The 27,099-nt window shown below is 40.8% G+C and overlaps 2 protein-coding genes across 6 annotated transcripts in view; one reads left to right on the plus strand and one right to left on the minus strand.

Moving 5' to 3' along the window:
* Positions 1-1,109: 1,109 nt before the first annotated feature.
* ASCC2 (activating signal cointegrator 1 complex subunit 2) lies at positions 1,110-25,724 on the minus strand. Of its 4 annotated transcripts, none has more exons than XM_072148721.1 (19): positions 25,703-25,724; positions 15,006-15,087; positions 12,859-13,017; positions 12,579-12,749; positions 12,155-12,284; positions 11,845-11,912; positions 10,597-10,704; positions 10,397-10,509; positions 8,395-8,469; positions 7,394-7,501; positions 7,239-7,307; positions 6,241-6,315; positions 5,962-6,130; positions 5,668-5,876; positions 4,662-4,781; positions 4,340-4,537; positions 4,124-4,217; positions 3,313-3,392; positions 1,110-1,363 (listed from the first exon to the last, which is right to left on the minus strand). In XM_072148721.1, the coding sequence occupies exons 2-19, from the start codon at positions 15,084-15,086 to the stop codon at positions 1,192-1,194; spliced, it is 2,199 nt and encodes a 732-aa protein (XP_072004822.1). In that variant the 5' UTR covers position 15,087; positions 25,703-25,724; the 3' UTR covers positions 1,110-1,191. The 4 variants fall into 4 exon arrangements, with proteins under 4 accessions (XP_072004822.1, XP_072004798.1, XP_072004814.1 ...); XM_072148697.1 differs by lacking the exon at positions 25,703-25,724 and adding an exon at positions 16,181-16,317; XM_072148713.1 differs by lacking the exon at positions 25,703-25,724 and adding an exon at positions 16,044-16,173.
* Positions 25,163-27,099, plus strand: part of MTMR3 (myotubularin related protein 3) — a 36,450-nt gene continuing 34,513 nt past the window's right edge. For both annotated transcript variants that reach the window (XM_072148665.1, XM_072148683.1), the window contains exon 1: positions 25,163-25,351. The gene's annotated coding sequence lies outside the window, so the exon portion shown is untranslated. The remainder of the gene's footprint in view (positions 25,352-27,099) is intronic.

The following is a 27,099-nucleotide window of genomic DNA, read 5'->3' on the forward strand; positions in this document are numbered from 1 at the left end:
TGCCTCTTCCCAGGCTCTAGCAAAGCCTGGCCTATCTTGGGAAGCATCTAAGAGCAATATACCGTATAGAATTGAGAGAGTGCGTATGCTGGGGGAAGAGGTCATTTGGAAAAGGGCTTCCAGAACGGTAGAGGATGACCCAAAAGTAGTGTGATCTGGGTCCGCAGATACATAAAATGGTTAAGCCACGACATTTGGATATCTGGATGGGAGGCCTGTAGGGCCTCCAAAGGAGGAATAGAGGGGCCCTCGACGATCTGGCCTAAGCGGATGTCTGAGGATACCTCCCAACAAATAAGTCTCTGCCTACCTTTCCCAGGGATTGAAAGACCAGGTTGTGAAACAGTCGAGTCATGGGGCCTCATCCTGATCATGATGTTCCTAACTGCTAGTTTGTCCCAGGTGGAGAAGTAGTAAGGAGAGAAATACCCCGCCCGTGTTCTTTGTACGTGATAACACTGTAAAGCTAATGCAGCTAGATCCAACCCCCCAAATAAACCTCTGATTTGAATCCGATATTGAATCCGGTATTGAAAATTGAGAGGATAAATGGTGTGCTTCAGATCCGGGGAGAGGGACATTCAGTGCCTCCGATTTAGAGAGATTAACCTTGAAATTGCTAAGGAAACCAACTTTTTTTGAATTCTTTCAAGATAGCCAAGAATCACCTTCCCAGCTGAGAAACAGAAGATCGTCAGCGTAAGGGCAATTTATACTCTTTAGGATCCACCTGAAGACCGTGCACACTGGGGTTTTTACGGAGCACGACAGCCAGGTGTTCAATGGCTATAACATACAGGAGAGGATATAAGGGGCGGCCCTGCTGGTTGCCATTTATAATTTGAAAGGGAACCGTCATAATTCCATTGGTACAGACCTGCGCCGTGGGGGCCGAATATAAGCCTTCACCAAGCCTGGGAAACAAGGACCAATCCCCGGCTGTGTAAGGGAGGCCCACAGGAAACCCCAGTGCACACAGTCAAAGGCCTGTGTTGTTTAGTCTACTTAGCCCTAGATATAAGTAGCAAGGTTTTATTCGTGTCATAGTAAGCCTTTCTGCAACTCATTCGAGGAGCACAGTACTGTATACAAGACCTAAAAGACGGAACTTTGTGCAAAATGTGAAGGGTTTATTGCTCAAAAGCCAATAGTCCACAGCCACTCAGCAGCTGCACGTTATAAAATGAAATATTAGGATGGGATCATCCCTTTATTCCGCTTCCGATCTGCCATGGCCCTACGGTTGTGATTTGCTCGGGCTCCTTTGTTGGCCTCTTTCTTCCTCCGCTCTTGTACAGTTTCCCTGCTTTGTCCCTGGCCCCGTGCTGTTCCAAGAACTGCTGTACTGTTATCATGTCGGATGCTACAAGGGAAAAAAAAAAAAAAAAATGTATAAGCTTAAGATATCCTACACATGTTGGCCCATAAAATACTCTGTTTTCCAATGTTGCCGACTCCGTGATCATTCAAATTTCTTGGGTTAATCTGCTAAAAAGCCTGGTGATGAGCGAATGGTACCATGGCTGTATATTTCAGGGCACCCAATGAGTCCTCCAGAGTAGGAGGACATGCTTTTAAAGCGACTGTGTCCTCTATTGCAAATAAGGAGTGATCTCAAATGAGAAGTTTATGCCATATAACCAAATTTAAGTAGGTGAATAATGATTATCCTCGAGGAAAGACCTTTTAACCCCCTTAACGCCGAGGCCCTTTGGGTTTTGCATTTCCATTGTTTACCGAGTTTAGGGGTATTTTTATTTATATTTACTTAACTATTTTTCAGACCCCCTAGGATACTTTAACCTTAGGTTCTCTGACTGATCCTAACATATACTGCCATACTATACAGTATGTCAGTGTATGGGGATTTACAACATCATTTATTTCAATGTCCAAAAACAAGATGGATCTTTGTATAACCCGAGGCTGTCATGGTAACAGATCACCGCTCCCCAATGACATAATGGGAAACGACAATCTAATCTAATATGGCGGAATCCACAAGTCGATCAAAGGGTTAACATCCGTGGGTTACCGGTGGGTCTTTGCAGCAATATGCAGCAAAAACCCACCTTGAATGGAAAGGGCTCAGCCGGTGATACCTCTCCATACTGTGGCAGCCGACGAGTCAAGTACTATTAAGTCACACATCGATAAGGGGTTAACGAGAATCTGCCATCAGTAAACCCCCTGAATCTTTACAAAACATGGAGAGGTGAAAGGACACAGATTCCAGACATAATCAATCTTTGAACTCACATTTATTCCCCTTAAAGTACATCTACCATCAGATATACTGATGCTAGACTGCTGTAACTCACCTGCTCGTTGTGCAAGGCAGGGGATGGATAATCTAGGGCAGTGATGGCAAACCTTTTAGACACCGAGTGCCCAAACTACATCCAAAACCCATATATTTTTCGCAATGTGCCGATGCAACAATTTAAACAGTAACTTATTACTCCCTACTCTGTCACATGTTTAAATTGTATAGGCACCTGAGGACACCAATACAGTAGAAAGAAGGAGAAGAAGTTTGGATTATCATTGTAGCTTCCTTCCAGTGTCTTGGGCTGCCTGGGACTGCAAGAGGCCTTGAGTCCTGTCTGGCGAACTCTGCGCTGGGGTGATGGCATGAGTGCCCATAGAGAGGGCTCTGAGTGCCACCTCTGGCACCCGTGCCATAGGTTCGCCATCACTGATCTAGGGGATAGAATCCTTTTTATTGAGTCCCCGAACACTGTCATTATTGAAATATAGACTCTTTAAATGAGTGGTCTAATTAGCATAATTATTATTCAAAATCAATATTTCCATCATGCCGGGATTCCGGGACTTAATAAAAACGATTCCATCACATAGATTACACAACAAGCAGGAAAGTTAAAGCACAGTACAGGCAGTCCCAGGGTTACATACAAGTTCTTTAGGTTTGTACTTAAAGGACATCTACCACCAGGATGAAAGACTGTATGCAAATGAGACAGAGGCTCCAGTAACAGAAATGGAGCCTGGAGCCCCTCAGGCTCATTTGCATACAGTCCTTTATCCTGGTGGTAGATGCCCTTTAAGTTGAATTTGTATGCAAGTCGGAAGTAGTAGATTTTATAGATCCAGACAAAAATTTTTTGTCCCCGTGGCAATTTTCAAAATGTTGTGCCGTTATGGGAACAAGAATTAAGAGAGCTTCACCAGAGGTCACAGCGGGTAGAGAGGTTCGTCTGTAACTAGGGGGCGTAATCATTACATCTTCGGAATCTATCCATCAATTGTGATTATATGGTTTTGCTGGATATCATGGTTTACCCTTACCCTTTCCTTGCATAGTAACTTGCTCTTCTCGCTTCTGCCCTTTCTCGGAGTACTGCAGGGTCCTGCACAAAGTGATCAGGCTGTTGGGTGAAAAAAAACAAAAAACAAACAATGAAGTTACTTAGTCAGAAAATGCAGAACATGGATTAAACAAGAAAATATATATACATATACAAATACTTCAGACATGAAGTCAAACCATTATCCTTACATAAAAGTAAAAGATGACCCTAATATGTTCTTTTTGGGGGAATGTCTAAAAACTCCCTGGGAGGTGGGCAGGAAGAAAAATATACGGTATATACTTTCATATATAAACTGCCTCTTTAACAAGATGTATTTTATGTATAAATAAATGTCACATTAAATTTTTAGTGCAACAGTTATATAAAGAAGGCATAATTTGTTTGCTTTAACATCAAGTCAAGTAAACCTGTTTGGATGCACATACACATTAAACTAAAGCAGAGAGAAGTGGAAAAATTCAACAATAAGAAACATTTGACAGGGAAAATTAAATAAAGAATGATATTTTTAAGCCAACCAATTAAAACATTGTCAATGTCTGAAAAGCATTCCACAGGGTTTGTTATCTTCACTGGACAAAAGATCTTCCATTCTTACAAAACATCTGAACAATCTTTATCCTTTGCCATGGGTCATACATGCTCAGTGACATTTGAAGTCATTCACTGCCATCTACTTTTGTTACTGTATTTAATGCATTGCAGATATGCCAAGGTAATAATATTTCACATATTCTGTGCAGTCCTATGTATATAGTAAATAACAACCACTTGGGAATAAATACCCTAACAGTTTCTTCTTCAGTTTCTTCCTCTTCTACCTCCTCTTCTCCCTCGTCTTGCTCTCGAGACCTGAGCACTCGAGGAATAGTAAAGGGCCTAGGTATAATATATGCAGAAAAGACAACTCAGTTTAGAGCACAACACAATTTTATTGATGGTACATAAATGCAAGTGAAAGCAGATCGGTGAAACGTATGTACTTAGTTGTCAGTACTGACCTGCGACTTATGAGCTCATCATCAGAGTCTGCGTCATTTGCTCCCACCTGGTTGCCATCATATGTATCATCATACTCATCATCATAGTCCCCATCCACAGCAAGTTCTTCAGAGACCATGCTATAACTGGAATAGCGTTCCTTCTGAGCCAGCACTACACTCTTATCAGACAGGATCTTTGCTGAAGATTCTGGTTTCCTACATAGGTTAAACATTTGTTTTCAAATATACAAATTGCTTTATACTTCAGGGGATTAACAAACGCAAGTTATCCACGGCTTAAACCGATTCCTACAACACAAAGGGAAAAGCATCTACATACCGTCTTCCCTTCCAGATCCTTGAAGTGTCTACAACATCTCGACTGAAGACATCAAATTCGTCATCTGCAAAAACATTAGAGCGCGACGAAACAAGGGAACAGGGATTCACCACTTCCGGTCTACAAAGTAAAGAGCATAGGCACCTGATAAATAACTGAACACCCACATTCGATAACAAGAATATACGGGTGAAGCACAGCTGTAGTAGGTGTGAGCCAGATACACAAAAACTAAGCCAACTCCAACAATAACAAGAAAGAATGTATCCAAAAAGGCTCATTCGATAATGCAACAATCAAGAACAAGTTTTATTAATGCACGACAGATAATGAACGTTGCCCCTGTCTCCACTTACCTCCTTCCACTGTGGTAACTCGAGTCTTCTTCATTCTCTCTCCTCATGCATTGTCTCGGTTACCATTACAGCTAGTACCTTAGTTGCATTTTGTGATACTGGTGGTCTTCTCAGGTCTGGACATAGTGATCATTTACAATTGTCTTTTGGACATTTCATTTCTTTGGCACTTTGGGCACTTTATGCATGCTCAGGCTGAGAATCTTAGGGAGGTTACATATCACTACTCAGTGATTGACAGTGGGCAGTTACGGTGTACCCACACCCGGTCACCGTACATTGGTTTGTTATACACCTTGTGTATTTTAAATGTTTTTAACTTGTTGTTCATTATCTGTCGTGCATTAATAAAACTTGTTCTTGATTGTTGCATTATCGAATGAGCCTTTTTGGATACATTCTTTCTTGTTATTGTTGGAGTTGAACACCCACATTCTTCATACATATAGGTCAAACATCAGCACACAAGACCCAATTGGCATTTCACCTCTATATATGGTCAGGTTTAAAAGACAATATATGAAAAGTTTAAATTATACTGTATGGATAGAGGGAAGGGGATAGAAGTGCATTATTAAGATATTGATGAGTACATTATCAGATAGAATGACCAATTCAGCCTGAAGTTCTTAGCCCAACTAATCCAGTACCTTGGCATGGAGCGGTCTAATTCCTGCAGACGCGGCGACAAGTTTTCTTCTAGCAGGTGGTTGATGACAATTTCAGGATTGTGCCCATATTCCTCAAGACATTGTAAAATAAAGCCTTCTCCCAAATCAGGAAGCAAATCTTTAACCTGAGACACTAGTGAGTCCAGCTCGACACCGCTCGGAAATGAAGCGGCTGTGGCACCTGCACACTGGGTAGAAAGAGTTAGATTCAGTAAAGGTCACCTACAACTTACATGTTGTAGAAATTATGTAGAATAAAGCTAGCATGCTCACTTCAGGTTCTTCCGGGTAATAGGAGTTCTGTTCACCACTTGCACAAGCCCCTTCTATCCTTCTGTCAGGAGTTGTCTGAGCTGGTGGCACAGATTGTGGCTTGGCTCTCCGAGCTTCTGCCCATGCACTCTGGACACCATTTAGCAAATACCTGGTGCGGGTTTCATCACTGATATAGAGTTAAGGGAAACTCAAAAAATATAATATATTATACATATACACACATATATATTACATCTCAAATACCCTTCTATTATAGTGAAGATGCAAAAAGGATACAGAGAAGGGGAGACTTGTTGTAGCAAGTGAATGTCATCTTCTATTGGAAACAGCTCATCATAATCACACAAAAATCTGCAGATCAAAAGAAATTCATTGTAATGCAACAGTAAGAAATGTGCCACAACATTATATATTTCACTGGAAAAATAATATGAAAATAATATTAATATGGCCAATACACAATTTACTGGCATAAAAAAGCCAAAAAGTTTGTGGAAACCTGAAAAAGTTTTTGACTGCTGAAAAAAAAATTGACAAACTGTTCACAGGATAGGTGTTTGTAATCAGAAAATGCAACAGGTACCAAGTGTATTCCATTTTCTGTTCAACAGATTATCTGTGTGGGTGCAAGGGCTTTTGGGCCAACACAGATCTGATACTGACCAGCTATGTTATACGTGATAAATATTTTAAGTCCGGAGAAAGCCTTTCACGTCAGAATTTGATGTATTAAATAAACCCAAATGTTTTACAATTCAGAAACCAAGAGAAGGATGTAAACCAGTTGCCTATTCATGACATTTCCTGCTGCAGGGAGTCTGAGGTCTCTTCAGATAATGTAAAGACCATTATATAAAGCATAAGCAGGGCTGACACATGACACGCCTCTCATAGTTACACAGTTAATACGGTTGATAAGAAGACACATGTCCATCAACTTCAACCAAAGAAGGGATTTAAGGGAAACTATTCTATATTCTAACATAACCATCAATGTTATTTACATGTAAAAAGGCATCGAGACCCTTCTTGACACTCTCTGCTGTCCCTGCTGTGACCAGCACCTGAGGCAGGCTATTCCACAGATCGCCTCTGATGATTAAATCTTGTTTCTTCCAGACCACGACAGTGTCCCCTTGTCAATCATGTCAGAGACACTACCATTATTTATGGTTCTCAGAGTGTGGTTTTGTACAAGAATGTTTCTATCTTCTTGCTTGTTATATAGCAAACATGTCATTGGCTTTTTTTAATTACATTGAAAATAGCCATACCTCCTCTCCTGAAGTAAACCTGTTAATATCTGTAGAAATTCTTCCACGTAGGGTTGAATATTTTCGGCTCTGAAAAAATATATTCACAAATGCTTGGTATTGGGCCACAGTACAGGAATAAAGCTGATGCAGGCACAAGTCTTATATTTATATACCTGTGCTCAAGGATGGGCTGCAGACATGTATTGCTGATGATGATATGAGAGATTTCTAATAACTTCTTCCGGGAGTGAGATAGTCTTGTCCAGAGATCGAGCTGAATGCTAGCAACATAAATCAAATCAAGTTAGATGCTATTTTAGTGAGCAAACTGATTTACATAAGTTGTGTCTATGTGCAGATAGACCCAGAGATACATTTACAGTATCACCTTAGTGAATACATATTGCTAGTTTTAGAATCCCTGGTATGTTAATATTATTTAATTCGCAGAACCTGAAGATTTGTAACTCAGGTCAAATCTTAGGCTGCATTCCAACACACCTAGCAATTAGATCATGGCATGAGCTAATAATTACATCCCTTTATAATGCAGCCATGGAATTTATAATGGCACTACACATTATGAAAAAAAAAATATTTTTTGTAATTAGAGCATTGTTTAAAATATTTTTATTCAACTGCTGCTGAAAAACCTACACACGTGCTTTAGGGCTTTCACATTGGCTTTGTTTTTCACATACATGGTTCAGCGATTTCCATGGATGCCTCACAAAGCCATCGTTTTCAATGGGCTTTTCACATTGGATCAGTGAAAAAATAAGCCACTGTCCGTGGAAAAGTTTTAGAAACATGTCCGTTATTTTTCACTGATGGTGGATCACGAAAGGCAATAGAAGACTATGGGTCCACAAAATAACTGATAAAACTTAATTAGTTTTTCACTTATAAGGCTCAGAAAGCAGGCGTTAGGTTTTCAAAGCAATGTTAAACCTTCAGTTTTTTTGCGGGTGCAAAGACAAAATGGAAGCAAAACTGAGACAACGCAATGCACAAATGACAATGTGAAACCACCCTAACCCAAAGAGGTTTAGGTAGAGGAGGGGCATGGATAGATCTCCAGCTTCCCATCTTACCAAGGGGACGTGTAGTGGGATGGAGGAGGAGGTATAACTATGCATCAGGGTCTTTTAAAAGGATATAAAAAAATATGTACCTCTTTTCTTGAAATTTCCGTTTTATTATTGCAGATTCAAGTTCTGTGCAGCAAAGTTCATAAAAAGAACTCAAACTGAAAAGAAGAAATTATTCTAATAAATATAAAACAGGGTCTTGGTTTATGCTATTTTACAATATACACACACACCAGACACTACATAAAGCCCAATAGATTTTACATGGTTTTATAAATTTGTCATTTCATGGTGTGCCTTAGCAACACTATATTGTATGAAAATGACCTGGTGTAGATTTTCTCACTCACAATCGGCGGCATATTTAAAGGGATATTCCCACTAAGACAAGTTTCTTAAATGTTCTCATGATAACAAAATAACATACGGTATTCTCTAATTCTCTATCAACAAAAATACAGCATGTCACAGATATAAGTCCACCCTGTCTCTATTAGTCCTGCTGTACACAATTTCAGTTGCCCCTAGACATGACCCTGTAACTTCAGACTTATGGTCGGGGAAGCCATCTTGGATTTCTGTGCAATAGCAGTGGAGCCGAGTTTCTCTCTCTCTGCACTCTAGCCCCGCCCCCTGCAGTCCAGGATGGAGCTCACACCGACAGACATCTTGCCAGCAGCAGCATGAGGAGAAATACAAGCTACAGAGAGATAAGTTATTTATCTGGGGAGGCACAGGAGTGTTGTGGAAGTACAGTGTTGTGGAATAGCAGAAATGTAGGAGAGCTGGCTCTCATTGTGTGCAGTAGGCATCTCTGAGCTGTCTCATCTCTCTTTCTATGTGTCAGATATATATCTCAGTGCTTGATATATATGGGGGCATCCCTTCCCAGTCCCTTATTTCTCTAATCAATAGCAGAGGAGGTTCACTCCTGAGCATCTCAACTAAAAGGGGGATGACAAGCCACATGCAGCTTGTTAAACTGTGAGTTGCTGACACGTCAGAGTCCAATGAGCGATTCCATAATTGATGTAACATGACTGAAGGAAACGTTCATTGGTGTAGGAGGCCAGGTAGAAGTGCAGCTTGGAAGTTCCTGCTGCTCAGCGCTGTGTCCCGACTCCTGACACTAGTCTGATGCACACGGTCAGGGCCTACAGCAGATCGCCAACAGGAAAGTGCAAGTACTTGTCAGCTGTACTGTACCATTTCTGGGTCATCTCCTGCTTCGGATCCTGAGGCCAACACATACAACCAACACAGGACACAGAGCTGAACGGCAAATAGAGGAGGGAAGAAGGTGCAGTGTGGTGCAGAGAGGAGAGTAGAACAGCCAGTAAAGGAGAGGATTTATTTTTCTTGTCTGCTCTTGGGTCTCCTGTATTGTTAGTCTTATGCTCCGGTAGACTCTAGTATGGCAATTCTTATGCTCCAGGTTTCCAGTATGGTTAGTTTTATGCCCCTGTGGTCTCCAGTATAGCAAGTATCATGCTTCAGGCTTCTCCAATATTATTGTCTGCTCTGGTGGTCTCCAGTATTATTAGTATTATGCTCCGGGAGTTTTCAGTATTTTAAGCCTGCTATGTGGCCTCTGGTACTCTTATTATCTGCTCAGGGGTCTCCAGCACAATTATTATGTGCTCTGAAATCAGCATTTGTGCTGCTGTACTGTGTTATTTATAATTCCTGGGTTAGTATTTTGTGCTGTACTTCTTAAAGTTGAGTAGTATGAGACTATGGTCCTTGGACCAATAAATGTTTCTCACCCTGGTCTACATTTTTAGATTAATAATAGAACAGAAATTTTTATAATTTATTATTATAGGTTTGAGTTGGTCCATTTTATCACAACTCCACATCCCTGGATACTACTGCACCCACACTGTGAAGGAAACTACAACAAAGCTACACTCTTAGCGACTGACCATAATATTAAGCCATTACATTTTATGACAAAAATCCCATTTAAATTTGAAAACTACTGGTAAGAGTCTTGAGATAGGGACCTAATCCCCTTTTAATTAATTTCATTAATGTTTTACCAATTTAAAAGAAGTTCTGCTATCCCTTTCCATATTTCCATACCTGGAAGGGAAGTTGTGTTTCTGAAGAGTGTCTGAGGCCTCCGGAAATATTTCCAGAAAAGCCCAAATTGTGCTAGAAGTGTCACATAGATAAAATACAGCATCTTGAAGCTCCTATGGAAGAGAAATATATTAAACCAGTAATACTGGTTACAGAACATTTGTATGCAAAGATCAGTACTAAAATTATGCCATCTTTACCAGCTCCGGCATATCCAGCGGTGTTGTCAGTTTCTGCTCTTCCAGCCTTAGTGGTTCTTTAGAGTCCTTCTGCTGAAAGCCACAAACCTTCATGATTGAGCTGAAAATCTAGGGAAGACAGAGTGAAATGGCATCCTGAGCTTAGATTAAAATTGATACTATGTCTTACAACACACACAATGGGGGGAGGGGGGTTTATAAACACACTTGCACCACAATTCTGTTGGTTTGGCGCAAAAAAAACACTGTCTAAAATGCCTTGCACCACAGTTATCAAGGCTTCTAGACATTTATTTTGGTACTTTCCTGACTTGTCCTATTAAGGAGGGTGTGGCCTTTTGGAGATGGGTGTGGCCTTACAATAAAGGGCATTGCTTGCGGGAAATCACCCGTGCTCCCAAAATTCTGGTGCACAGTTTAGACCAACTAAAAGGAGGTCTAAAGCAGGAACCAACAGTCTTATATTGCACCAGAATTTATCAAAGAGACATTGTTAAATAACCAATAATCAGTTTTTTTTGCTTCCTTACATCTAGTTCACCCACTTTCAAGTCAGTGAGGCCACACCAATAACATTAAACATTTACCATTTTGTAAGTGGACTTGACTTTATCAGGACAGGTCAAATTATTTAATAAAATCATGCTGGGAGACTTGGTGAGGACAGAAAGGTAAAAACTAATGTTCTGCCTGCATTTTGTGATTTGGATCTTTGGTGTTTATACTTCGCTGTACTTTTTTTTCATCAATACTGGAGATTCAGTACAAATATGTTTCTTTTTTTTTTGTTTAAATACATTTAAAAATGTATTGGAGGCACAGTAAAAGGTAAAGTTTTACTTGCTCTACTGGTGACTGTCCATTTTGCGCTGCTTATGGCCCATCGCCCACAAAAGAGAATGCAAAGTAAATGCACACGTGATGTTCCGGCTAATCCTTGCATTCACATTTGAGGCCAAAAGTTGGCCCAGTGTGATGTTAATTTTAGCCTAATTTAAAGCTGCGAGAAAAAGATGGTCGCCACTGAAGCCAGGGAATCTGATGTGCAAATATATATATATATTATATATATATATATAATATATATATATGTGTATATATCTTTACAGATGTAACCCCTTTATGTTGCGATACTGATGAACTTGTCATTTCACTACAACTACCTATTCTTTTGGCATACCAGTTATTTGTTTCTTCTACGTCAAAACAACTGTAAAATTAAAGGTCAAATAGTTTAGTGTTTCTTACTTGTAGTAATGTAGGCACACTGTCATCCAGATCCTGGTAATAGCTGGGTTGTTGTTGGAAAATATTACCTGGTCATACAAAAAATAAAATGTACAGAAACACATAATTGTCAAAGAAAATACTCGAAAAAGCAAAATAGAAGAATATGATGATCCCACTATGATGGTTTATCAACTACCAAGATAAGCAAGAGACTATGGTAAATGAAATGACCTCATGGATGTGTTCATGCTCTGCTGCTTTTGTAGAATGATACCCATTATTGAAACAAAAGGGAAGAAAGTTCTAACATAGATACGTTTCAGCTTACCAATCATTTTCCGCAAGAGGGCAGAATTTCCTTTCCCAAAGAGGACACATATGTCCAAGAGTTTAGGAATGTCAAAAAGGAAATTGTTGTACAAAATTTCCCCAAAAATGGATGGAGTGATGTGATGATCCTGAAAGGGAAAAAGAATAAAGAATTAAGTAAAAATAAAATTTCAACCTCATACACTTCTTTTGATCCTAAAAATGTAAAAGTGCCACTTGTACTTACTATTCAGAAGGGGTACAGGGCACTTTTTTTTAAATCAACTTTAGGGTTAAAAATGCACAGCCGTGGTCAATCCACTCAATGCTAAAGGTGGCTGAAGGTGGCATAGAGGAGGCCAGCAAATATTTTGATTATTTTCTGTGCATGTAGTTATATGCGGTATGTATAAGTTCATAAAAACTTTTAACAGAACTTATACCTTGGACTCTTTGTGTGTAGACATCCTCAGGAATGTGAGAAAAACATGGCGATGGAGCTCATCATGCATCTGCTGCACAGCAGGAGGGAAGGGGATGTGGCGATCATATCTTCGCGGAGCACAGCCCAGAAAAGAGTCCAAACATTTTTGCAGTGACTCATCGTAGATTACCTGGAGAGACAAGTCAGGGAATAGATAGAAGATAAAATAATGTATCCAAGACAATCAAGTAGTAAGGACCAGACCTTCACATTATAAAAAGTGAATAATATCTGCTTACCTGGCACCAGAAAAGGTCATGAGGCAGAGCTAAAAGCCACTTTAGGTCCTTCAGAATGAAGTCTACCCTTTCTAAAAACTCCTCTAGGAGAGCAGGGGAACAAGACTCTGGTAAGGGAGTATACACTATAAAGTGTCTGGCTGTAATGCGGCTTGGGTGCTATAGAGATGAACAGAAAAAAAAAAACACAATAGGTTGAAAGATTGAAAGCCATCACATTTTGAGAATGTAAATTTAAGGAAAAATGTCACCAGATTTTTCCCCAATAAACTACCATCATCATCCAGTAAGGCATTAAATGTCCTTTTTTATAATTTCCTCTTTTATGTGAGTTCTAACGGATTTACCTATTCAAACAAATCTTATTCATAGTCATATGCAAATGAGCAGGAAAGAGACTTTTTTTTGCCAAGATGAGTCAAGTTTAGAAGCTGTAGGGACAGTGGCACTTCAGACGCCCCCCATCTATGGCCTAGAAACATGGTGTCATGTTAAAGATAAGAATCTCATCTTTCAGATCACATGAGGTTTGTGCTTCCATGATCAGGAGATAAAGGGAGTTAAGGACTTCGCTGAAAATGCAAGCTTCAGATAAAGATCCATTTCCCACATATATTTAAATGCCTGTAGATCTGGTTCTGTAGCTCACAGAACCACAGCCCTTGAGATTCTTGATTCTTGAGATTTATCAGTGCTTTTACGCCAGTTGCTGATACTCTCCCTGCGGACTCTGAAATCGACTCCTCTCAAGCAAAATATGGATCTTTTCTGCTCATTTACACATGACTTTGGTGGGGGTTTTTTAACCCCTTCCGCCGGTCCCGGTGCATGAAGAGGCTCGCGGGCCGAGCCCTCTTCATAGCCGGTAAGTCTTTGCTGCATATTGCAGCAAAGGCTTACCGGTAACACCCGCGTTCGGTGCTAGCACCCGCAATCGATCCGTTGCCATGGTAGCCTCGGGTGTTCCCGAATACCCGAGGCTACCTCGTTTTAACCCATGCAATACAATGTGCTAATTGCACATTGTAATGAATGGGGAGTAAAATCCACATATACTGCCATACAGTAGCATGGCAGTATATGATAGGATCGATCAGACAACCTAGGGAGTCTGAAAAATAGTAAAAGTAAAAATAAAAAAAGTTTTAAAAAAAAAATTGTAATAAAAAAACCTAAAAATTCTAATCACCCCCCTTTCCCTAGAACTGATATAAATAAACAGTAAAAATCATAAACACATCAGGTATTGCCGCGTCCGAAAATGCCCGATCTATCAAAATATAATAACGGTTTTTCACTGCGTTTAACTCCGTAACAGAAAATAGCGTCCAAAGTCGAAAATGCCATTCATAAAAAGTGATCAAAAGGTCGCACAGTCCCAAAAATAATAGCAATGAAAATGCCATCAAAATTCGTAAATGACACTACCCACAGCTCTGTACACCAAAGTATGAAAAAGTTATTGGCGCCAGAAGATGGAAAAAAAAATATATATATTTTGTACAGGAGGTTTTAATTTTTTTAAATATTTGAAAACATTATAAAACCTACACAAATTTGGTATCCACATGATCGTACCGAACCAAAGAATAAAGTAGGCATGTCATTTGGGACGCAGAGTGAAAGCTGTAAAAACTGTAAAAATAAACAGGGGCACGGATCGAAGGGACCGCGGCGCGGGACAACGGCGGCGCCGGAGGAGGTAAGTACATGTTTATTATGTTTAACTAGCCTTCCCCAGCCCGGACATAAAAAAAAAAATTAAACCCGGATAACCCCTTTAAGTTTTATTGTCACTTGGACAAAAAAAAAGAAAAAAAATTTCTGGAGCTACAATTATAAAATATACAAATTCAACTTCAGAACAAACCTAAAGAACCTATCTTGTACGTAACCCGGGGACTGCCTGCATAAAGGAGGATACAGTGAATATGTACAATGAAGATAAAGATACTCTCTAGACTCCAGGCCACCAGTTACTGTTATGAGTTACATGGTTAGTCAAACACTTACATAGCAAATGTATCCGAGGCAATACCATTATGCATGATTTCAGAAGCTGGACCCCAGGTGATCAACCGGTCAGCATGGCTGAGAAAAGGCCTATATGCATTCTACTGATTGTGAAAAAGGCTCAAAAATCTTACCAGAGCAGGTACTTTACACGTCTTTCCAGTTCCTGGATGAATCTGGGTCACTTGTAGCTCATCCAGGGGTAAGTTTGGCATGCTGGGGAGAAAGGACACTGTTGAACATTCACAGTACAGCATGGAGTGATTGGCTAGCGTACCATTTGTCAAAAGTAACATTTCCAAATCAACATTTAAGATACCGAACAAACAGATAAAAAAATGAAATGGTATTATCATCCTGTGGCTGGCGAGGGGGGACAAAATTTGCCTGTCAGGGGCCCCAAACATCCCAGTGGTGGCCCTGCTAGCAGGGAATGTGCCTATAATATTCAAAAACATATTCCTATGATTTGGTGATCAGTAACTGGCATATATCACCCTGGGCAGGAGCAGCATGCATGGAAATGCTGGCAAACCATAATCCCCTAACAAGCCAAGAAAATAAGAGCAATACAAGGGCACATGTTTATACCCCAAGGTATAAACTCCAATAAACACAAGTCATTATTGCAAACTTTATAGTGTCAGGTATTCTTTACCAATATATTGAGGATACTGATTGACAGGATTTCAGAGATAACTAGAGATAAGCTGTCCCTACGTTAACGTTTGGGCACATGACCCCGACATAGCGCCAAATTGGAAAAACTGACACCCTAACACGGCTATTATTGGCCACAGGTATGACTTGTGGGGTTTTGGGAATGGGAAGAGAAGGTGATGTCTGGAGTAGTTATTAGGGCCACTAAACTACAGTCATGATGTCTTAGTGGCATTGGCAAGTATCCCGCTATGTCCATGTACTGGTGGATCAGCAGGATTCCCCGCCAGGAGACCCTACTGTGGCTCAGTGGATATATAATAATATGGGAACCTGGAAGATCAAGTCCTATTTAATTAAAATGAATGACAGACATGACTAAGGTCATAAAATGCTACTTATACGAGGTGACAATTACTGATCCAGTCACCATAAGAAAATGTCCTGACAGCTGAGGTGACCTGCACATACCACACACAATGCTAACTCATCTGAGGGATTCCGGGACTCACACGTCTAATGGTTATATAATTGTGACAGCCACTGACAGCATTGTCACCGCCAACATGGCGTCTCCTCACATAACACACAGCGGTAGTACAACTAGGGTGACGCAATAACGTCAGAAAACAGCAGCATCGGCCGGTACCTGTCTCCTGAAACTTGCCAACAACCGTGAAGCACACCCGGACCAGAAGTGATGTCTAAGCGTGACGTCACCGCCAACCGCTAGAGAACTCACGCTACAAACGCCACTTGTACAGAGGCCATCTTCTTGTAGCCCGAGGCTTCGTTCTATAACACAATGGCTGCCAAGTCTAGCTCATTTATGGAGAAAAGAGGCAGAAGCAGATTCACACAATCCATAGAAAATGTCCAAATACTAGAGATCCTTCTGTAGGATAAATACAAATACCCCCAGACCACAATAAGCAGAACATACAATTCATTCTCCATTTTCTTCATATGTGATGTGTTTAAAGAAGATATTTTTTGATGTTCTGGGCAGTTTCATATTTGTTGTTATTTTTGCCCTATATGTTTTTCCTAAAATAATTTAATAATTACCAAACCGTTTTTTAACCCCTTGTTAGCATGCTGTTTTTTTGGTGGTTTTGAATCGTAACTTTTTTAATCATCATTTCTTCAAGGTAGCTGTATTGGGGCTTTTTGTGGGAAACTTTATAAAACTTTTTTTTTGCTGATTAACTTTCATGTGAGGGGGGGGGGGTACAATTGTGAGTTTTTACTCTTTAAAATATGTCTGCTCCCCATACACCATACATAACATTGACATTAATATGGTTACAGCTGTACCAAATGTAAAATTAAACAGATGGAAAGACAGATTTTATAGAGAAAAAGTAAATTTTATTTAATTGAAGTCAAACATAGAGATAAAAACAATTAAAATTCCCATGACTAGGGAAAGCAATGGTCCCCCAGTGTCCAACCCTAGTATAGAATACATATGCAGTGTAACAAGAGATAGTGTGACATAAGTATAAAGTGCTTACTATGAATCATAAAAGTCACATTACCAAATGGAGAAGTGCCGGGCTGGAAAAACTGGGGGGTCACAGGTGCCCCACGCGTATCGCCCGTCAAGCGGGCTTCCTCAGGACCTGAGGAATAGGTTCACACAACGAGGATTCCCGAGACGGACTGTGACAAGGGCTTTCCAACATGCTCTCATATCTAAAAGAGAAGATCTTTTGAGCCCTAAAAATAAAGAAAATGACAATATCATCCGTCTGATCGCTACCTATGATGCTAATGCGGATGCTGTGAAAGAGATCCTCAACAAGTACTGGCGGATCTTGAGACAAGATCCAGACCTTAAAGACCTTTTGTTACCACATCCATCGCTCACCTACCGTAGAGGGAAAAATTTATGTGACAGGCTCGTTCACAGTCATCTCGAGCCTGCACAATCCTCTCGGTCCTGTCTTTCAGAAAGAACAGGTACCTATAGATGTGGCAGCTGCAATATATTGCCAAATGGCACCACAGTGACCCAAAGCTCCTACGCTTTCACGTCATAGAAAAGGTCAGACCCCCCAAACGGGGAGGAAACGGGGACAGGTTGATTCAGCAAAATTAGGCCAGGTGGATTTACACCTTAAACACAGTGGAACCTAATGGCCTCAATGAGAACCTGTCTTTCGTCAGCTTCCTGTGACTTCTTTTTCCTGAACAGGTGAGGTTATGTATAGGGATCTCTCAACTACAACATTATAGATCTCCTAAGTTTACCCTCACCTATTTTTGTTCTCTCTCTCCCTTTCGTCGTCTTGCCCTGCTGGATGGTGTATAACTCCTATGTATCAGAGGCTCTTGCTCCCACCTTTTCCGTCCTCTTTCTCTTTCTGCATACTGTATTTTGTAGGCTGTATATGTCTGTAATATGCATATAGCCAGATACTGGTCCACGCATAGCACATTGACATTTACGCCTTACTCTACTGGTCCTCACCTCTACACTATCTTAAATGCTATATCAAAAGTATCCAGACGGTACTGTCATAAAACAAATCCGGCCGCCGATGTTTACGTGACATACATCGGTATCATTCCCCCTATTGTTATCAATTGTACCCCTTACCTCCCCGCCTTCTCCCTTAGCGGGAGTGGTTTGTTTTCATCGGCATATCATCACATGCTCTTACGCTGTCCTACAGCCATGGGTTTCGCGGAGCTTCCCGGACTTGCGATCACGTGATCGGAGGCGGGTCTCTCTCCTCCTATCCGCTCATTGGCTCTTACCATTCTGGCGCGGAGGGGCGTGTCCTTTGCGGGAGGCTCGGTTTACCCGGCTCCACGCATTGGTTCCTAACCACTCTGTGTCATCACAGGAAGGTGGGGCTACCCACTTAAATACTCAGCGTTTCCCCGCGGCCGCTGCCGCTGACCTCAATGCGGGGACACGCTATTTGAATGTGTGCTTGTATCTACATGTGTTTAAATAATCTAGACACAATGTATCAGATCCCTGATGAATAAGATTAGGAAACGCGTCGGATCAATGTATTTTTAGGAGAGCTAGCTGGAGATAGAGCTTAGTTTATAGCTGAAATTTACCAGCCATTGGGAGTATAGAATCTTCAATGATAGACAGCTTACCTCTATCGAGGCATTCCCAGCATGTAGCCTCCATACTAACACACCGTTTCAACTGAAAAACAATCCCCGTGCAGTATGAGATAGGTTCTAGTCTGTATTAAGATTTATCTTATTATCTTGAGGAGGGTAGTTGGGAATAGAGCTTCTCAGATAGTCAGAGGATAGTGGTATGTGCATGCAATGATTGCATGCCTCCCATCTGCTAGACAGTGAGATCTATTTTTCCACAAATCATACTACAAACCTCTGCATTGTTTGTTAATATCCCGAAGTCGGTGCCCTTCTGCAAAAAAACGTGCGGTACCTCAGGTCGGATTAATTTTTTATATAAACACGAATCAGTGGGGTGTAAGACTTACACCTTAATTTCACACTTCTCCACCTATTTTAATACATATCCAATAAAAGTTATTTTTTATTTTTTACTCATACTCTCTTTTTCCCTCATTTTCAGTGAATTACTTATTTGAGAGAGGTGAACAATTATTATTTTCATACAGTGAATACAATATACATTAATTAATGGCAGCACAAAATATATATTTCAATTTATTAGGAAGCATTGTATCTAAAGTATTATTATTGGGAGACATGATATAGCCTTTTATTATGTTTTTCAACATAATCTATTATAATAATATGATACCTGCCCTTGCCCCTATTGTATTTTCCAGTATTCCTGAATAACCTCTTGTCCTTTTTTTTTATTATTTAGGGTTAAGTTAAGTTGTGTTGAATGGAGAATATTTAATAAGTGTGGGGGGCGGGACTCAATGCTCGGTTTTGTTGTGAGGAGTATATTTATTTAGAAGCACAGTTTGGGACATAGTTGGTTCTCAGCGCATTATCCATGAAATGGGTTGTCCGGGATTAGACAATTTTAGAAATATTTCTCAGAAAGTGAGTGTAAAAATAATAAAGGGTGCATACTTGCCTTCTATAGCGCTCCCACTCAGCTGTGACTCCGCCTGTTAACTGGGGTCTCTGTTTGTATACAATAGTGAAGCAGTGTTGACAGCCCCTTGCCTGCTACAGTAACAGTTGCAGGCTGTAGCAGGCACATGAACTGTAAACATAATTTCACTACTGACCATTGGCAAAGCTCTGCAGTTAAACAGGAGCGCTTGAGAAGGTGAGTATGCACCAAATGCAACATATCTTAAATTTTTTAATCTATGACAACCCCTTTAGGCAACTGTAGTATTACTAGGACCCCAGTGGGGTTATATGCAACAATCTGTCGAAAACATCTGACAATATAAGGGTATCAACTATAGAATTAACTTTTAGTGATATAATTTAGTGATATAATGATATAATAGACAATGCCCCCACTTTTCCCAATTTTCCTCATTCCAGCACACTAAAATTCACTGTGCAACCCCCCCCCCCCCCCCAAACACACACACACACACACACAAAGCACACACACACTTCTATAGGATTATCATTTGTGTCTCCACTTCATTGACCCTCTCTACTCCCCCAGTAACAGTCATTGTGAAGCCCATCTTACTATAGAACACTAATCTCTCTGGTCATTCCCCTATGTTACAACTACTCCATAAAGGCATTGCTACTCTGGAAACTTTTAATAAATCTACCCCAATGAATCCAAACATTGCAGGCATTGTTATGTTGGTCCAGTTACTACTATGTCAGTAATCACTATTAAAACAATCCCCAGACCAGTAAGAGGAGGTGATAGGAATATAGCGGTATTCTCACAAGAAACATTTTGGATTTTGACAGTAAAAACCAGATATCCTATAGGCTTATATTACAAACATGATTTCACTTATTGTTATGAATTGTGCCTGTGTACATCATTATCTTTGTGTTTTCCTGTGCTTTGTCCAATCTTTTGGCAATTGTTTGTAGTCAGATGACTTTTGGAGATGTGATGTGCAGTGCAGGTCACATGGTGGATAATAATGTGTACCACTACTTGCCTTCTACTATTCACTCTCTAAATACTGCTTTGTCTAGGTGTGTGTAATACTTACTAGCGTCATCCGAAACATGTAAAATTTTCCCTATTTTATCATGAATGTGATGACTTTATATTTTGAGGAATGTGAGTAATTGGCCACGGTCACACGTGCTGCTAGCGTTCCGTTCTGTAACCAGACCCCAGTGTCTTGTATTGTTTAACGCTTTAAGGACCTTGCTTTTTTGTTTTTTCATTTTTATTTCACTCCCACAATCAAAAATATATAACTTTTTTTTTTACACGTAAAGAGCTGTGTGACAGCTTGTTTTCTGCATAAAAAAATTGCACTTCATAGTGATGGTATTTATTCTTCCATGCCGTGTACTGGGAAGCCGGAAAAAAATTCAAAATGCAGTGAAAATGGTGAAAAAAACCGCATTTGCAGCGTTTTCTTGTGGGCTTGGAATTTACGGCTTTCACTGTGCACCACAAACGACATGTCTACTTTATTCTTTGGCTCGGTGCGATCACGGGGATACCAAATTTGTATAGGTTTTATAATGTTTTTATACATTTACAAAAATTAAAAACTCGTGTAGAATTTTTTTTTTATTTTGCCATCTTCTGGCGCTAATAACTTTTTTATACTTCGGTGTACAGAGATGTGTGTGATATCTTTTTTTTTGCGACTTTCGATTACGTTTTCAATGCTACGATTTTTAGGACTGCACTACCTTTTGATCACTTTTTATAGATTTTTTTATATTTTTCAAAAATGTCAAAAAAGTGCCATTTTCGACAATGGGCGCTATTTTCCGTTACAGGGTTTAATTCAGTGAAAAAAGGTTATTATTTTTTGATAGAATGGGCATTTTCAGATGCGACGAAAGCTAATGTGTTTATGATTTTTTTTTTTTTTTTTATATTTATCGATCTTGCTTTATTGAGACAAGGTTAAATAATTCACATTTCACAATTAGCATTTTATATACATATTTCAATGTTTACAGACTACATTACATACGCATCGTATAATGAGATAAGAGATAGTAAAATCGTGAAAGGTATCTCTTGGATGTTGGAACATACATATCAAAACTTTATAGACTTTGATAACATTTGGTAAAGAAAAAGGAATAGGTGGTGATGAGAGAGAATGGGGGGGGGGGGTAGAAGAAAGGGTTGGGTTCATTTTAACTGTTTATTTATATTCATATCAGTTCTAGGTAAAGGGGGGGGTGTGATTTGAATTTTTAGTTTTTTTTATTATCATTTTTTTTTTAAATCTTTTTAAAATTTTTACTTTTACTATTTTTCAAACTCCCCAGGGTACTTTACTTTAATCCTAGGTTGTCCGATTGATCCTACCATATACTACCATATGGGGATTTTCCTCCTCATTCATTACAATGTGCAAATCGCACATTGTAATGAATGGATTGAAACGAGAAAGCCTCGGGTCTTCAGAAGACCCGAGGCTGTCATGGCAATGGATCGCCGCTCCCCGATGATGTCAAGGGGAGCGTTGATCTCCAACAAAATGGGGGCACCAATGCTAGCACCAATCGCGGGTGTTTCTGGTAAGTCTTTGCTGCGATATGCAGCAAAGACTTGCCGGCTATGGAGAGGGCTCAGCCCATGAGCCCTCTCCATGCACCCGCAGCCGACCCGTGACGTGCCATTACGTCACGGGTCATGAAAGGGTTAAATGCAAGACACCGCATGCACTTCACTGGAGATTCATATGCGCGGAGGCCCGCCAACCGTGTGCTAATGTTGTGTTAGGAAAATAAAGTGTTTTCGTTTGCATTATTTTTGACAGTGCTGAAACCTACATTTTTAAGAAAATAAGTCTGTGATTCAAACACAGTGAGGCTGGTTTTCCAAAACTTGGTAGGGGGTTTGGCCCCCTTTTGGCGTTTTATTGGAAATGCATATGCATTTTGGCCCAACCCCCTCCCACTTGCGTTATGGACGCGTTTAAAAAAGCAAAAAAACGGCATGTAGGGAAACGCATTGGTTTTTTTAAAACGCAATGCTTGATGTGCTTTGCATGCAGCTGTGTCTCTTGTAATTTGTCATAACGCAGGGATCTTCTCCCTGCTGTTTGTGCTTGTAATCCTGGCATTTCAAAACGCAGACCATAAATGCATCCATTTAAAAAAAAAGCATCGACTTTGAAAAATGCAATGAAACCTCAAAAAACGCAGACAAAAAAAATGCAGGGGAGAAAACGCTAAGTTAATTTGTAAAGCTATACTTAATTTCATGATGTTATGTGATTGGGCCGATGCCCGCGTCCGCATGCTAGTTTGAACCCGTTTTTGGGGTGTTTTTAATCTGTCTGTTAAAAAAATGCATGCTTTAAAAAACGCATATTTACCAATTTTACCAATTATCTTAATTAAAATGGGTCAAAAACACATGCATTTTTAACGGACTGCTTAAAAACGGGTTCAAAACGTTGCATTCTGGTTGCGTTTTCATTGCGTTTGAAACACATTACAACATCTGAGGAGAGGTGATTTGCCTGATTGCATTACTGTTTACATTTTTTAACGCAATGTAAACGCATGTGTTAACCCCTTAATGACCGCCCTATCGGGAATCTACGTCGGTCATTAAGGGTACTTCTTCTGACGCGACGCCTTTCTACGGCGCCGCTTCAGAAGAAGATTGCGGGACATCGGGTCAGTATCGTGCCGGTGTCGGGCTGTGATATCACAGCCCAGACCCGGCACTGACACCCGGGATCGGAAAAACTCAGGTCCCGGGTGTTTAACCCCTTACACGCCGCGGTCAAGCATGACCGCGTCGTGCAAGTGTGTCCCCCGTGGATCGGCCCCCCCCCCCGGTGTGCTTACCGGGGGATCCGATCCCTCCTGCCGCTACCCCGGGTCCCGACGAGTGACCCGAGGCTGTCGGCTCCTCTTCTCGCCGGGTCCTGCCTTCCTGGTTAAAGTAACGCAAAACACCGGCCGCTCGTTCCTGATCGCCCCGGTGGGCGCGGCTTTGTCTGCGTTTGCGTTTGCAAGAGCAGACAAAGCGCCACGTCTGACATCACCCTTAGGGCACATTCACACGTTCCGCTAGCGCCGCTGTCATAACGCAACGCTAGCGCACAGGGGGCGGAGTTTGGGGCGATCGCATATGCGTTTCCAGAGAAACGCATGCGATCGGGTTATTAATCGCATGCGTTTCCCCGCCCACTGTGCGCTAGCGTCACGTTATGAACGCGACAATAGCGGAACGTGTGAACGCACCCTCAGGCTTCAGCCTTGACCACATGCTGAGTTTACACTATGTTTTAGCAGATGCAGTGGAAACGAAATGTAACCTTACCATGTGGTCAAGGATGAAGCCTTTGCAATGCTTAAAAACGCAAATAAAAAAAGGCGACACAATGCATCGTGTGAATGCACCCTGAATTATTGGGTATTCTAATATATTTACCTTTAAAAACTTTGGAATTTTTTGTATATTAGAAAATAAAGGACACTGACCAAATGATGCCAACAAAAAGTAGAGATCTGGATATTTATTAACTAGTTTGGAAAGTAAAACTATTTGTATGAAAACCATTGTCCAGAACAATTAAAATTTTAAAAATGTATAATTTTACAACATTTTTTTGCCAAATTTTATTTATTTTATACAAAAAGTATAATACATAATGGTGGCAAAAATTTGCAATTTTTACACCAGTTTTACAGTGTTTACTGAGACAGTTTTACAATGCTGCGCCTGATTTATCTTAAATCACAATTTTTCAGCAATTTTTTTTCTGCAAATAAACTCTAGTCCACAAGCAGTTCTCAGAGGGCGTGTTCACACGTTGCGTTTTGACCTGCGCTTTCATTGCGTTTGAAACGCATATACAACAGCTGAGGAGAGGTGATTTGCCTAATTACATCACTGTTAATATTTCCGTTTACAAAATGCATCGCAAACGTGATGTTAACGCATGCAATTAGGCAAATTACCTCACATCAGCTGTTGTATATGCGTTTCAAACGCAATGAAAACGCAACCAAAGCGCAACGTGTGAACGCGCCGAGGGCGCTTTCACACGATGCGTTGCATTGCCTTTTTTGATGCACAGCTTTGATCACATGCTGAGGTTACATTGCGTTTTAGCAGATGCAGTGGAAACGCAACGCATTTGATCAACGCATGAAGCCTTTGGAATGCATCAAAAACGCATCAAGAAACGCAACGCATCGTGGAATGCGCCCTGGAGGGTGCGTTCCCACATGGCGTTAACTACCACCTAATTAGGCCGCGGTCACACGTACCGCTAGGCGTCCGTTCTTAACGCGACGCTAGCACACAGGGGGAACGTTTGGGCCGAGGACCTCCCCCTGTGCGCTAGCGTCGCGTTAAGAACGGACGCCTAGCGGTACGTGTGACCGCGGTCTTAAAGAATTCCAGAGATATACCTATATAGTGACTCATGTCAGATGGAGCTGAGTCCTCTAAGGGTTAACTGTGATTGACATTTCCTCTTCCTGTCTGCATCACAGCTGTCTGTAGTTGAAGCTAAATAATTCCTTGTTTTATAAGTTTGTAGCCACAAAGTTATGTTGCTGCTCCTATCAAGGTGACAGAATTATTGGTTTGCATTTTTTTTATTTTTTAGACTCTCTTTTAAAAGGGAATTGTATAGCCATTTTAACTTGGAGCCAAAGAGAAAACTGCTTTCTGCACAGCCGACTCTTCATTTACTGTGGCCACCTGTATTTTGGAAAAGGGTCTTTTGTAAAGGTAGGTGAGATTCCGTGGTGTAACAAAACTGTAAAAGGGTGATGCCACTGTTGCGTTTTTGGACTGTTTTAGACCAAGTGTTTTCAGTCTGTTTAAAAACCCCATGGGGGACATTTTACATAAAGTGTTGGTGTCTCCATTGGCTTTGTTACCGACCTGCTCTCGGAAAGAAGATAGACCAAAAACGGATAGAAAATTTTGTGTGTTTTTCCCAACTATCTTAATGGATAAACAGGTTGTAAGCAGGTAAACTGCCAAAAACGCCATGTGTGACATCACCCTTAAGTCCGAGGCACGTCCCTCATTGCCCTAATGTTGTGTGACTGCACCTCAAAAAAAATCTGTACTTGCCTCTCAGATGCTGGCAGTTGTGCGGCTTCCTCCTTCCTCTGTGCTGTGCCCCCGCTTCTTTACTGGGGCTCGGAATCTCCGCTTCCAGACAGCTGGACATGCCCATCCGTCACCATATCACAGCGCTGTATCAGGCGCTGGGATATAGCCAGTGGTGGATTAGGTGTTCCATGGGCCTGAGGCTGTTGACACCACTAGGGGCCCCAAACCAACATGTGCCCAGATGTTAGGACTTAAGTACTACCCTATATCCTCTATCTTTAAAGGGGTTGGCCACTTTCAGTAAATTGACATTTGTGTAATGAAAAGTTTTTCAATATAATTTCTGTATCAATCCATCATGGGTTTTCTAGATCTCTGCTTACTGTACTTCTATAGTAAGCGTCTCTTTACTTCCAGTAAATGGAAATCTGTCCAAGGTGATGTGATGGACAGGCAGGTGCATGAGCCGTTATGATCACTGAAGTAATAGGAGTTGTGTGATAATAATGGCTTGTACACTTGGATGTCCATCACATCACATGGACAGATTTCTATCCACTGGAAGTAAACATAAAAACAGCAAGCAGAGATCTAGAAAATGGTGAGGAATTGATACAGAAAGTATATTTTAAAATTTAACTTTTCCTTGCACAAACACAATCAATTGTTTGCTGAAAGTTAACTCCTTTAATCTCGTACTGTTCAGAAAAGTAATTTAATGATGAACTTCAAACCTGCTCTTAGTCTTTCCTAGACACGTTATCTCATTCCCTAACTGCATGAAACCCTCCACCTAGACTACCATCCAGACCGAATCTCCCAGACAGTGTAAGAGAAGTGCACCTGGCCCGACCTCTGTGCTCTACAGCTGAATGCCCCCCTCATACTGTAAATACTTGTCTATAAGGTGAGGCTAATTTTGCCACAAAAAACTGGAAAGTGATTGAATGGAGTAAAAGCCCTAGAGTAGGAAATGCAGGCGCTACTCTAATAAAATGGCCTCCTGCAGAAAAAAATCTTTACTTGCTTTCAGCTACTCCTTGCGGCTGTATTACTCTTCTGGCCTGCACAGTGCATACATTATGGCGTCATGTGGCCGCATGTGCCGGAAGGTGAGTATACTTTTTTTTATTTTTACCTGTCTATATTTGGAGCCGCCATTGGACGTGGTGATGGGTAGGTGCCCCCGGCTGTCAGAGCAGAGCTTCTGAGCCCCTGTAAACAAATATTGGCACAGAGGGACCAAGGTGCAGGATACGGGGAGGAAAGGGCAACTACGTTTAAAAAAAAAAAAATAATAATAATAATTCTCAGAAAACCACTTAGTCATTAACGCCTTAAAGACAAGGCTTCGGACTGTTTATTGCATTTCTGTGTTTCATTCCCCACCTTCAAGCATCAGTAACCTTTTTATT

Source organism: Engystomops pustulosus, chromosome 1 (assembly GCF_040894005.1).
Source record: "Engystomops pustulosus chromosome 1, aEngPut4.maternal, whole genome shotgun sequence".
NCBI classification, from domain to species: Eukaryota; Metazoa; Chordata; class Amphibia; order Anura; family Leptodactylidae; genus Engystomops; species Engystomops pustulosus.